The sequence below is a fragment of the Lepisosteus platostomus genome, chromosome 12, assembly GCF_059453375.1.
Source record: "Lepisosteus platostomus isolate fLepPlt1 chromosome 12, fLepPlt1.hap1, whole genome shotgun sequence".
NCBI lineage: Eukaryota > Metazoa > Chordata > Actinopteri > Semionotiformes > Lepisosteidae > Lepisosteus > Lepisosteus platostomus.
Genome location: NC_142622.1, coordinates 6,654,144 through 6,667,640, shown reverse-complemented (window position 1 = coordinate 6,667,640; position 13,497 = coordinate 6,654,144). Strand labels below are relative to the sequence as shown.

At 39.3% G+C, this 13,497-nt stretch overlaps 1 protein-coding gene across 1 annotated transcript in view; it reads right to left on the bottom strand.

Moving 5' to 3' along the window:
- Nucleotides 1–816: 816 nt before the first annotated feature.
- The window catches only part of crot (carnitine O-octanoyltransferase), a 14,427-nt gene continuing 1,746 nt past the window's right edge, over nucleotides 817–13,497 (bottom strand). The window contains exons 3-17 of the mRNA XM_088600628.1: nucleotides 12,748–12,872; nucleotides 11,984–12,165; nucleotides 11,137–11,261; nucleotides 10,937–11,045; nucleotides 9,835–9,928; nucleotides 8,965–9,090; nucleotides 8,333–8,434; nucleotides 7,143–7,226; nucleotides 6,957–7,064; nucleotides 6,429–6,559; nucleotides 6,095–6,218; nucleotides 5,273–5,351; nucleotides 5,010–5,103; nucleotides 4,439–4,558; nucleotides 817–2,436 (exon numbers count right to left, since the gene is read on the bottom strand). Of these exons, the coding sequence (XP_088456754.1) occupies nucleotides 2,316–2,436; nucleotides 4,439–4,558; nucleotides 5,010–5,103; nucleotides 5,273–5,351; nucleotides 6,095–6,218; nucleotides 6,429–6,559; nucleotides 6,957–7,064; nucleotides 7,143–7,226; nucleotides 8,333–8,434; nucleotides 8,965–9,090; nucleotides 9,835–9,928; nucleotides 10,937–11,045; nucleotides 11,137–11,261; nucleotides 11,984–12,165; nucleotides 12,748–12,872 (1,724 nt within the window). The 3' untranslated portion in view covers nucleotides 817–2,315. The remainder of the gene's footprint in view (nucleotides 2,437–4,438; nucleotides 4,559–5,009; nucleotides 5,104–5,272; nucleotides 5,352–6,094; nucleotides 6,219–6,428; nucleotides 6,560–6,956; nucleotides 7,065–7,142; nucleotides 7,227–8,332; nucleotides 8,435–8,964; nucleotides 9,091–9,834; nucleotides 9,929–10,936; nucleotides 11,046–11,136; nucleotides 11,262–11,983; nucleotides 12,166–12,747; nucleotides 12,873–13,497) is intronic.

Genomic DNA, 13,497 nt, shown 5'->3' with positions numbered 1-13,497 from the left:
TCCCAGGGCGCTTCTCGAAAAGTGTAGGGGTGTAACCCCGGTGTCCTGGCCAAATTTCCAATTGGCCCTTACTAATCATGGCCTCCTAATAATCCCCCTCTATGAATTGGCTACATTACTCTGCTCTCCTCCCCACTGATAGCTGATGTGTGGTGAGCGTTCTGGCGCACTATGGCTGCCGTCGCATCATCCAGGTGGATGCTGCACATTGGTGGTGGTGGAGGGGAGTCCCCATTACCTGTAAAGCGCTTTGAGTGGAGTGTCCAGAAAAGCGCTATATAAGTATAAGCAATTATTATTATTATTATTATTAATTAATGTCTTTTTAAACCCTCTCATTTACGGATCTGTTTTTCACATCTCTTTCACAGATCTTCAGACCCTTTCTCACCTGCTCTGTCCCGTGTCCTCCTGTGCTTCATATGCCTGCCACTTTCCTCTCTCTCCCTCACATCTGAAGGAGGGCACAACAGTCAAAATGTAATGTTCCTTCTGTCTGCTTTTCGTGGAATTAACCTTTACATTCCACAGATGCACTATACTACACAGTATAGTTTGCAAATAACGAAATATAGTTCGGACTTGCCCTCTTCTCTTTTTGTTTTCCTCTGTGAGCTGCCCTCTACTGGTAATTTCTGCTCTTCTTTGCATGTTCTGTAAAATTAATTTACTCCTGAAACCATAAACAATACATTGATCTTAAACAACTTAAAACCTCAGGATAACTGATCGGACTTAGTATTTCTACATTCACAGTTTGCATTTCCTGAAGTGCTTGATAACCTAACTTTTAAACAAACACTTAATAAGACAAAGGCAAGTTAATCAATTGTTTTATTAATAAGTGCTAAAGAAACCCCAAAACGATCCCATGAATCCCATTTCTGATGCTGTTGGAAAGTACGATGGTGGTGTAATTGTTACATACTGTATATGCCAGCTTAATAGTTACACATTTCATCATCCCAACTATTATTTTGACAGTCTTTAACGTGGAACATAATCTTATCATCACACATTAACATCACCGCACAGATCCAGACTGGTTGTTAATTAACATGGACAAGATTCAATGTACCTCAACATATTTTCAAGTGTACTGTTGAAATCTGTTGCATGCATAAAGAGTTTCTTTGGAATCCACGGGAAAAAAGCCCTTTTATATCATTTTCAAATATGTGAATAAATACAACTCTTTAACATCGAAAGCAGTTGAAAGTACAGTAATTCCATACTAACAAAGCAAAAAGTGCACTGATTATTTTGCTTTGTAGAAGTTTAGGATAATATTTTTGTTACATTTTAAATGGTCATTTTATAAAGAGGAATACCATTACCTTACAACTTATAAGTTTATATGGACCAACTTATAAGGACCAACTTGAACTGGAATATGACTTTTTTTTGCTTATGATTTTTAATTACTTGTTAGTTTTGGGATTTCATTGGTTTCTCAAAAACCCACCATGGGCCAAGAAGCACTCTACAAACAAAAACATTTGGGAGAGCTTTTAAAAGTGTTTTTTAGTGTTTCAAGCTTATTAAACACAAGGGATAAGACAACAAGCTTCTAGCCTTCATGTAATTAGCTTTCTGAGAAGCAAACAAGCAGTTGCAGTCCTGCTATTTTTATAACTTGACTAAATGCAGTTATGAAGATTACTAAAGTCACTCTGGAGATCTTCAAATGCACCACCAGCAGCATCAGTAAAAGCATATCACTTAAGTTAAGATTAGAACTGAGGTGAACTGAAAGATTTCATTAATATTTAAATATGCAGAGATGTAAGGCTCTACCGGGAGCATTACCGGGAAATACAGTTTCTGGCTTCTCTAAAAAATACAAAATACATGAAACCGAGGATTTTTTAAAAGGCCGTTAAAAACTAAAAAAGCTTTAATTTGTATGTCATTAATTTCCTATTGAGACTGCCTCCGATCTTAACTGTAGAAACCCCAAGTCCCAGTACCAGTGGACTCAAACTACGAACATAATCAATCAAAATATAAAGATGTTTTTCTCTGAAAAAAGCACATAGAAATGCAGCTTCTGCAATCAAGTAGCAACATTCTGAAGTTAATCTGCTAAAGTTGAGGTCACTCCAGATTGCAAAAATACAGCAAAAAAAGTTAGCATTGTTAATAGGAAATTAACAAAAAAGGAATATAAAATTGCTTGCATTGTTACTGCACAATAATTGTTTGCATTGTTCTGTGCACAATTAAAAAAACACTGCATTGTTACTGCAAAAGTCTGCGTTGAGCTGGATTTGAATTGCCTTTGTGTTTTTTTGTTTAAAAAATATTTTCTCTGTCTATAGCTGGGAGAGAGTCATTAGCTGCAGCATCTCCTGGAAAGAGGTGGTGAGGTTCTGGTACAGCTTCTCAGCGTCAGTCTCTGGGCAGGATTTCCAGGCTGTGCAAGACACTACAATCCTGAGGGTAGAGAGAAACAGCAGGCTGAACAGCAGACACAGCCTGGGCATGAACAGTGAACAGTTCCATTTCCACTAAACTGCAGCGTGACTCGCATACTTCAATATGCTTATGCTGCACATACTTCAATATTCAATATGCATTAGAAACAGACATGCTGCAGATGAGGTCGCGCAGACTTCAAGTCAGTCAGAGTTACCTCTCTAAAAGTCCCTAGCACAAACGCTCAGTGATTCTACAGTATACACTCTGCAGAGACTTATACTCTAGGCCAGAGGTTCTCAAATTATTTGGACCAAGTACCACCCCTGATCAAACCAAAGCATCCAAGTACTACCTACAAGTCATCGTCTCACAGGGACCCCAGAAAATCTCAATGACCAACATGAGCGCACGCACACGCACACACATATAATAAAAATATCCCTGAGCACTTAATTTGGATCGCACCGTCTTGTAGCCGTTTTCTGACGCTTGCCAACACTAGCAGTGCTGTCTGTGTCAGGTTCAGCAGAAGAGCTAGTGTCGGCGGCTGCTAGGGTTACCATACGTCTGGATTTTCCCGGCCATGTCCTCTATTTTGATCCTTATATCTCTGTCCAGGGGGGAATTTTCAAATATCCAGAAATGCCCGGGATTTTGATTCCATTATTTCAGTTATTCAGTTTTCGTCCTGTACGTGTATGATTATGTCATGAGAGATCGAAATCAGGCGCCAATATCAGTGTCTTTACTCCGTCTGTGCAGTGCAGAAGCATTCCCTCGAAAGGCTCCCTAATTTGTTTCTCGTTTTCCTTCAAACACAATGCCAAAGCGAAAGTGGAAATTCACAGCAGAACTAAAAAACTCATGTCCGTGTTTTTGAAGTGGCAGAGAAGACTGGGAAGTTGACTAGACAATTACAAAAAGGCAATTCGAGGAGAGAGTCTGTCAACCAAATTAACAGATTCTGTAAAATCTGGCAGCAAATCAGAGGATACTGTTATTGCACAAGAGGGGACGTATGCATTTCTCACAGCTGAACATAATCAAAGTTACTTTACCAATGAACATAAAATGTGGGATATTTTGAAAACCCTCTCCATCCCGACCCCCTTCCCAGATAAGGCAATAGGAAAGTTTCTCAGGGTGTCCTCTTTTTTTGGTGTTCAAATATGGTAACCCTAATGGCCGATGTATAATCCTCCTCGTTCTCAACGGGTGTGCGTGATCAACTGAGGTGGCGTCATTACTCTTGGCATCTACTCCTTTCAGCCATGACATACTGTAAAACTTGATTTGTGCGAGGTATTCATTTTCAATCTCTTGTTCTGTTGGCGAATGTGGCGCTAAGCTGCATCTCTGAAAGCTCGAGAGGAGTCTGAACACTCAAGTACGTAGGCTGCGTATTTGATACAAACTAATTGTATTAAAATAGAAAATACGAAAGCCCATCTCAGGCTTTCTGAAACCGATTAAGTAAATTACAGATGAAAAATTTACATTATTTGTAATTATTAAATTATTAATTCCCAATTTTTCAGTGTCAATTTCCAGGGTCATCTGGTGCACTACCTGGGGGCACTGTGGTCCGCGTACCACAGTTTGAGAACCACTGCTCTAGGCACTAGGCACTAGACACTATATAAACTCTCAAACCATCAGTATTTTTTAATAAGTGGGAAGAAGTGAATATGATGAAATCCTTCAAAACACTATCATTGAGAGAACAACAATGTCCTTGATCTTATTTACCACCTAATCATTAGCTAATCAATGTATACAAAACTCACAAGCTCAGTCTAAGACTGCAGTTCATGAGTTTTCTCCTCAAGTTCACTGGCCACAGTGACAGAAAAGTGAGACATGGCACTATGAGCCAACCTATTCACAGCTGATCTCCAAGTCAAAGTATCTCAATAAGGACCATCTTAACAGTTCTGCAAACTGCAGAGATACAGTATCCTCGACTGATGCACTGCCTCCAACAGTGGAGTGACTTAAGAATCAGGTATTGTCTTACCTATCGTCTCTGATGCGGTAGAAGAAGCCATAACCATGATGAACCATCGGTACTACAGCCCCAAGCACAGTAGTATAGCCCACAAGACTGGTTGATAGAACAAAATTCCCTCCTCCACCACTAAGAAGATATTTGAAATAAATTAGTCATGCTATACTTAAAGCAATACTTTAAAATAACAAAATGTGTGCTTGTACATTTAACTGAATATCAATGAAAGCATTTGTGTTAATTTTTCAACATGACTTCTATGAGAAGATGATGTTCCCCGTTGTGTTTGTAATATTTTTTCTATTTTAAGCCATAAAAATATACAAATTGAATTGAATCAGGAAGAACTTTGCTACACAATTATAAGCACCAAAGCACTACAATTATCATGGCAGGGGCTTTGGAAAATAAACTAGGTACATCTCAAAAAGCCATAATTATTTTTATTTTATTATATGTAGAACATTTGAAAATAGTAAATTAGTGTTTTGTCAGCTTTTGTCAGTAGCCTGAAAAACAATTAGGCTTTAAAACAAACAAGAACCGAATGGGTGAATGCTTTTCATAAAAGACATTTTACCTTTTAGAATAGGCTGGATCTTGGTAGAGTTCAGGAACAGGGAGGCCTTCTCCTTTTGCAATTAGATACAATCCCAGCAAGTGTCGATCAAAACCTACCAGCCCATTGAAGAATAGAAATATTTCTTTTGTTCTTTTACAATAATCCAAGAGGGTATAATACATGAAAGTACGCTAAATTTTCAGACACTAAGTGAGTTTATTATTTAACACATTCCAGATGTACTTATTTTTAGGTGTAGAATTCACCAGAAAAGCACACACCTTTCCCATTCTGAGCTTCATTCATCAGCTTGTTGTGCTTTGCAACTGCGATTAACAAACACTTTCGTTTTGTCTCTGTCTGAAAGGGACAAACAAAATCAAATCAGCAGATCACACAAATATAAGTAGGCAACATACACAGCAATACAACTTGGGATCAATCAAAACTTTTCACTTCCCATCCAACAGAACAGTGTTTGTGAAACACTGGAGCATATATTGTATGTGACTGCCAAATGTCAGTATCAGAGCTGATCAAAAGTTCATATAGGCTTTTAAGGCGGTTTGTCTGAAAGCTGCTGTTGAGGAAAAGGTACGTAATATTAAAAAATCAAATGCATAATAATAATGATGAGAAATAAGGATGGGGGAAAAAACTTTCACGTTCTTAAAAATGTGTAAAGAAAACAAAGGCATTGCCATTTTTCATCTGCCAATAAAAAAGGACTGATTATTAGACAATACTGACAACCAGGAAAGGGCCCCTCAGAAGCTGTTAAAACCCTTCTTACTCTGCAGTAACTCTCAGGAAGAGTTATATTCTGAATTTGAGAACCGGTGTAGGGTGTTAAGTAATATTCAGTTTACATTTACATACTAGTATTTCTGGAATTAATCATCTTTGAAATATAAAGTGTTGTACCTAAATGGTACATTTGCTGTACCAAGCAAAACAAGCCAGCATTCCTGCCATGACGCGTTTTATTTGCTGAATCGAACAGCAGTGGTCAGAGGAGGTGAGTTACAGACCAGCCTCCAATGAATTGTCCATTAAAAGTTAGAGAAATGCACAATGCCCATTGCTTCTCATGGCAGCCATACATTAACAGAGGGATCCAGCATGGCCTTGCACCACTCCAGAGCCTCCAGAGTGCAGGGCCGCATGGTCTCCGTGCGTCCGTGATAGAAGCGCCTGGTGGTGGCTGTCTCATAGCAGCTTCCTGGCCTGACACAGACAGAAGTGTGACATTACTAAACAGTGGATCTGTTCGGTAAGAGCAAACCACTGATAAGAGACAGTGCCGATATTCACAAATGACTTAAAACTCTTGCAACATACAACAGACTAGAATTTGTAACTGTAAAGCGCAGGCGCTTATAGACTCGCAAGACACGGGAAGGATGTGCCCACCTGATCCGCAGAAAAGAGACTTACTTTCTATGAAGACGGTAATACGCCAGCTGAAGGGCAAGCTGGACAAATGTGTCTGGGTGAAGCTTCTTTCTCTTGATGGCAGCTTTGCCAAAGGATGTGAATGCATAGGAGACTACCTGTACATCCCGAGCCTAAATGACGAAAGGAGACAAATATAAATGTTACACCTTATAATATGTCCGCTTGCTTCACACAGTATATTACTTTAAATGTCTGTTGAGCTCTGTGTACTGCATAATAGTAAGGATGAAGATCAATACAATTGAGAGAAAATGGGAGTCAATAGGTTTCTTTTCAATCCATTACTGAAACTTAAAAAAAAAGCATTTCCTGCTCTATTAAGAAACTACATTTTGAGGAATAAAATTCGTGCAAGAGGTGTGACCAAAATGTTTGCATGCGTTTGAATGAAAACGAGGCTGGAGTAAAAAATCTTCAGATCTAGTTAAAAAAAAACCGCGACCAGCACGGTCTACTACCCACCACATGCACCTCAGCTCACGCCGTCCCCAGTAAAGTCAAACTCACGCTTTCACGATACCGCTGCTTGGCTAGCGCAATGTCGGCCTGCGCCTTCTGATCCACGGTGAAGACCAGCTCCTCTGGCGGGGGGATTTCTCTTGCGGCCACGGAACCCTGGAGCGCAATATTGACGGATGAGAACGGGCCAGGCTCTCCCTCTTGTATGAGCACCGAGACGTGAATGGTACTCACCTTCCACCTGCCCTCGCTGGCTTTCAGTTTCTGGTCGATGTAGTAGCACATGGACACCAAGACCATGGCATCATACGGCGCGTGCTGAAACCACGAGACCGCAGAGAAGACACAGAGATGTCACCCACATGCTCTTACAGTACAGCGTTTGCCCCAGGAAAGAACTCGAGTATGCGGCACTTAGAGAAATGTGCCGTTTGCTCTGCTTTGCATTGTAAGATGCAATATATTGCATGTTGCGAGCGGCACATGGTTTGTATCACCTCGCGGTGGATGCCGGTCGCTTTAAAGAAACTGGTGTCCTAATAAAAACTGGCCAAATAAAATAATTATATCACCGTGTCCATGAAAATAACATTTCACTGGCTTGTTGTACACTAGAGATCGAATATATAGTGTACAATAAACAATGGAATCTACTTACAATCAAATATTATCTAGACACCAGTACATTGACCTAAAGGAGTGTCTTCTTTATGAATTTGTGTTATGTAGTGATATATATCACACAACGGGGAAATTAAACTGCTCAGTCATGCACATAGTTCTCAAAGTACTGTACCAACAGCACACAGGGTCCAGACTAAAATTTTAAAAAATTAGTAGAATCTCCTTCACACAGAGCCCATATTCTGTTGACTCTAATCAATATTAACACAGCAGAACTTCAGGGTCAGGTTTTTATGCTAAACTGATTAATTTAAAAGACTGCCACATGCAAGACATATTGAATAAAAGGCATTTGGAAATAGTAAATAAAGGACATTTTTACAAGACTTCTCAGAATAATAATATATCTAAGCAAGGGACGACATGTCTAACAGAGCGACACTATTAACCTTGTACATAAAATCTTAGATGATCATCAACTCTATAAAATACACTCTACTGCTCTTTGGAAGAAGGTATCGGAACCCCTGTATATGGGTTAGCAAGCACTTCATTCACACCTAGAGGCATTCAATTCCAGACCCATGAAAAGATTGTTTGAAAGTAAGGATCTTCTTGTTGATGTTTTAGACACTTTACTAGCTAACTGTCTGTTTTTAATCCTAAAATACTGGACTGAGTTTCATACTGTACCATTGCTGTATTGTATTATTGTCATATGTGATATATGTTGTGAACTCTTGATATGCAAGACAAACTTCCCTTAGGGGCAATAAAGACTAATTCAATTCAATACTTACATCACAATTTGAACCAAAAGTGCCATCAGCAAAGCAAATTATGTTGTAGGATTTATCACCCCAGCGTGCAGTTGGGTCTCCAGTCAGAGCTTGTAAAATCATCTGGATCAGGAACAGCAGGCAAAAAAGGCAAAACACTCTTGAATGTTATGGTCATTTTGCACCAGACACATCTTGTACCCCAGGCTATACCCAACTGTATCATGGCAGGAATTCACTATACCAGGCAGATCACAATTATTTAACATTTCTAAACCAATGATTAAATATTGAATACAAATCCTGAAACAAACTGGAATAAATGAAGGTTCCAGAAATGTACAAAAAACAGGGTCAGTCAAAGATGGATGTTGATATATTTGTTTAAATAAACTGCTCATCTAAGAAGTGAGAGGACACTTGTGTTAACCTTGAAGCAAGTCAGACACTCCTGGATGATGCTTTGGCTCATTGTCAGACTGCCTGGAAAACGGTTGTAACGGGTACATCTACAAAGTTGGGAATAAGCTGTAAGAGCTACTGGGCCACTGATTAAAGGAACCCTATTTTCCTATAAGAGTTCTTTTGGAAATGGATAACAGAGTGAGAAATTATAAGAAATTACAAACAGCATACTAACTGTGCATATTTACCTCAGTGTAGTTTTCAGGTGTGGAAAATGGCCTTGCTTCATCCAGAGAGACGATGAACAAGCTGCTCTGAATAGCCTCTAGTATAGCCCCGTTGTTCGGGTCCAGTTCAATGAGATGCTCCCGAGCCTAAAGGAATACATGCCTTATTGATAAGATAAGCAATTCCAAGGCGGATTATTAATGGTTTTCAATGAGGTCTGGTCGGCATCTTCATTTCATTTGAGTTCTTTAATACCCACTTGACCTAATTATTTAGTAAATGGGATTAATTCTGGTCCTAAATATTTTGCAAAGCCCCAGCAGACCCACCACCACATTAGACTGGCCAACTTTGGTACAATGGTTTTATTATGATTTAATTTCTTACCTAGGTTCTAAGGAAGTTCTCTTTCATGGGCTTTTTATTTTCCATGCTAGACAAACATTAGATAAAAAATGGCTTCTGAAGAAAATCAGAGTTCACAAATGCTTAAATATGTACATATCCCACACAGGATCTAAATCACACCCCACAGAATTTGGTGAGTTTTTAGCATTTCTGCTGCTTATCATTAATTAGATATACAGTCTTTACCCAATAGAGAATCATCATTAAAACAGGATATGACACCATCACACAATAGATAGTGCAAGCAGAGAATGCAATACTGAAATCCCATGTTTTCATTTCAGTCGTTTATGTAAGTAGGAAACAGTGTCTTCAGTTCTGTAATCAGCAATCAGTTGCTGTAAAAGTCTGTAAAAATACACTGCTTTTCATAAAGACAACAAAGTGCAAGTAATAATTGTGCATTAAAATTGTAGCAGAATGGGAAACAAGAATTAAAAGATGCCTTTTTTAATGAATATGCCTGAAACAAGCCTGCCCACCTTAGCCCAGCATGTTCTTTCTTCTGTGGTTAGTGCTGAGACACCTGCACCATCGGGTTGGCTGGTGCATCTCTCCCGGATGGACGTGATCTGCCTGACAGCATGAGCACAGAAGGCTGGTGTATTCATTCAGATCTCAGACAAAGTTCTGCAACACTTGTCTATAAACACTCAAGTACTTAATCTCAGCTGACAGAGCTATTTTCATTATTATTACCTCTGACTGAAAAGAATCAAAGAGGATTTATATTCAATAACATCTACTGCTTTGGGTAATTTTCTTACATTAAAGAAAGTCCTGTTTTTAACAATGTGCTTCACTAAAAGAAACAACAATTTAATTTCACTCCACTTGTGATCGTTTTTGTTTTTTTATTACAACTGGAAGGGCATAGCTATTGTTTTTTTTAGGACGGTCAACAGCCATCACTGCCACCTAGCGCCAACACTGAGTATTAGTTCATAATTCCATAATAATAATTCCTCACAATTATATAGAGCCTCTTATTTCAAATGACCTCAAAGTCACATATAGGAAGGAGCACACGTCATCCATCACTGAATTGTCACACCGCCCCGGAGACACACAGCAGCCCCACCACACAGCAGTTCAGGTGGAGAAGTCAGACACTGCTTCACCAACAGAAACAGGTTTGGGAAACTGGAAATATTCTGTCAGTGCACCAAAAATGAATTTTATTATTTCTAATTAGTTGAATTACAGACTGTGTCTCTCATGGGTTTAATTGTGTTCCAAAACCAGTGATCTTCATTTAACGTTTTAATAGGTACAGTCTGCTATTAAAGTCGATTAATGTTAATCGACTTTTGTCTAAGGCATATCAACTCAACACAATTCCAACAAAAACTTGTTAATCAGCAAAGAAGAATTACAGAACACTTTTTCATAATGTACATATGAAATTGAGTTATAAAAAGAACACCAATTTTATGCTTTATAATAAGGTTACTTTTCAACACACTAACTTGAGGCTTGACAGTTAATTAATTGAAAACATGCCAACAAATAGATGACTTCTCTTTCATAAAGTAACATAACTGCCCGACTCCAAACAAGCTGGGTCATCATGGTAGAAAGTACCTGAGAATTTCAGGAGGGCTTAAGATGCAACCTTCAAACACAGCTTCAAAAGTGAACACGCGTCCACGACACATCACCACAAGATGAGAAGGGCAGGTTCCTTCACTTTCTGTGGGATGGAGGAAGCAAACCCCAATTTTTAGACATGTAAGGCAGGGTTTGTAACTTCTGGTAAACACAGTCCTGGTGGCTCCTCTCACCTGTCTTGAAGTAGTTCTGAATAGTATCTTTAGTGATTCCAGGCACTTTGCATGTGCAATACAACATGCGGAACTGGTTCATGTCAAGAGGCAAGCGTCCTGCCTTGTGAACGGCTAGCCTTTCCCTGAAATGGAAGACATTGAAAACACAAACTAGGTGCTTTGATTTTGACAGTGCTCGCCGCAAAAACACGTAACATTAGTTCTGACCCGACGTCTTCTTGGGGGGTTTACAAGTAATTCTGAGACAAAGAAGCAGATAAAGCTGATCAGCCTGCCTCACAAAATTGCAAGCTACACTTGAACAATAAACCGTGAAGGCAAGACGGTTTATAGAAAATAAGCCATTTAAAAATGTCATTGCTTTAGAGACCGTGTACGACTCAACCAGGAAAGCTATTTGACTGGAGCACAGGTTGAGCTCTCCACCTCAGAGATGAATGCTAGCCTGAGTCAAGTCACTAGTTGGTTTCAGTCAGTCAAGGCTCTTTTGGCTGCTTGGGCAACTACAGACCTAAAGTGACATCAGTGACACACTACTCCTTCTGCCCAGCTTGTAGTGTCTCAAATGATGAATGGCTCTGCAGGTGGACATGTCTGTGTGTCTCATTCTCTTCCAAGCATGTATGAGAGTCATTGCCAGAAAACTAGAATAAAGCAGATGGCAGCTCCATACCTGGCAAGTATATAATAATTGTCAATGCTCAGATTTTATCAACAATTGTCAATGCTTTAAATATCAAAACTTGTTTAACTCCATACTGCTAAAGTTTGATTGTTTTGCCCATCACACATACTGACAGATCATCTTAGAAACGTTCGCAAAAGTGAGAAAAACTCCACGCACGTCCTTATCAGGTCCCAGTACTGCAGGGTGTGCCACACTACCATGCTTGTTCTTTCCAGTTGGGTGCCGTCTTTGGCCGGCCAGCAATGCTCCAGGTAGGGAGCAGGACCGCCAAAATTCACATTCAGTTGTGAGGGGATACGGACTTCCAGATAAGCACTGTCCAGCCACCACTCCTCCAGCTGTGAGAAATGAACATGACAAATGGGAAATCTCTCAGTGAATGTGAGATTCTTTCCTTTATGAAAAGCATGCTGCTCTCAAACGTCTACATCATAAATCACTTTGCAAGCTAAGTACCAATATCTGTAACTTACAGAGGTCACCCTGGATAAAGGGGACTGCCCAGCAATAGACAGATCTTCAATATATTTCATAACATTTTGTATTCATTTTCTCATTTTTATTTTATGGTACTCCGATTAATGTGCGCACACAACCTTGCAGCAGAAGCTTAAAGAACACTATATTTAGTAAAAAGTAACTGGTACGCTTAAAAACTAACATTTTTTTTAAATGACAAGACTTTCACAGTGAAAAGGATGTACATTTCAGGATAAAAAAAGTGAAACAAGCGATTGTTTTACTTGACATCAATGTGATGTGTTCAGCAAAAGGTTGAAATCAATAATATTCAGTGTTTGACATTCATGCGACATCCCAGTTATATGTGTGAAATGGAAAAAAGGATAAAAAAAGAAAACGAATCTGACTTTTAGGAATCATGTAATTATGTAAATACACTAACCCCCCACAGACCTTACCCAGTTCTTTAGATTCCTTGCTCTCCTTAGTAATTTCTGATGCAATTCTTTACCAAGGCCTTCAGCAAACACTTGAACTATGGCCGATGTCCTCCTGAATTCCTCTTCATTTGTAAAAGGCTTCACTATAAATAAAAGCAGAAGGCAAACCTGATAATCTTTTCACAGGTATCTACAGAGAGTTAAAACCGACGACTGGAGAACAGCAATACGCTACTACAATTCAGCTACCCACGTTATTAATAAGAAGTACCCAGACACTATGCAATGCAAAGAAAGCTGAGCTGTGTACCGTGGTCTGACAGCAAACTGCTATGGAAATCATTGCTGTAAATGAGCAAGCAGCAGGTTAAAGAGCTGAATGGAGACTTTTAATTGGGTGAGACGGAGTCTCTGTACTCTTTTAACAGAGACCGTTGCAGCTGTGAGAAAGGTGGGCAGAATATGCATCATGTCCATCAGCAGTGGACAGGGCAGGAAGAAATATACTGTAAGAACATCACAGGTCTCCTTTCCTGCTATTTGAAATATATAATAATAATAATAATAATAATAATAATAATTGCTTACACTTATATAGCGCTTTTCTGGACACTCCACTCAAAGCACTTTACAGGTAATGGGGACTCCCCTCCACCACCAATGTGCAGCATCCACCTGGATATGCTACCATAACTGACAGGAGCCTGGGTGCTTTCTGTCCATAAAGAGTATGTTGCTTGTGCAAGTGTAAGCAGGATGGAGAGAACA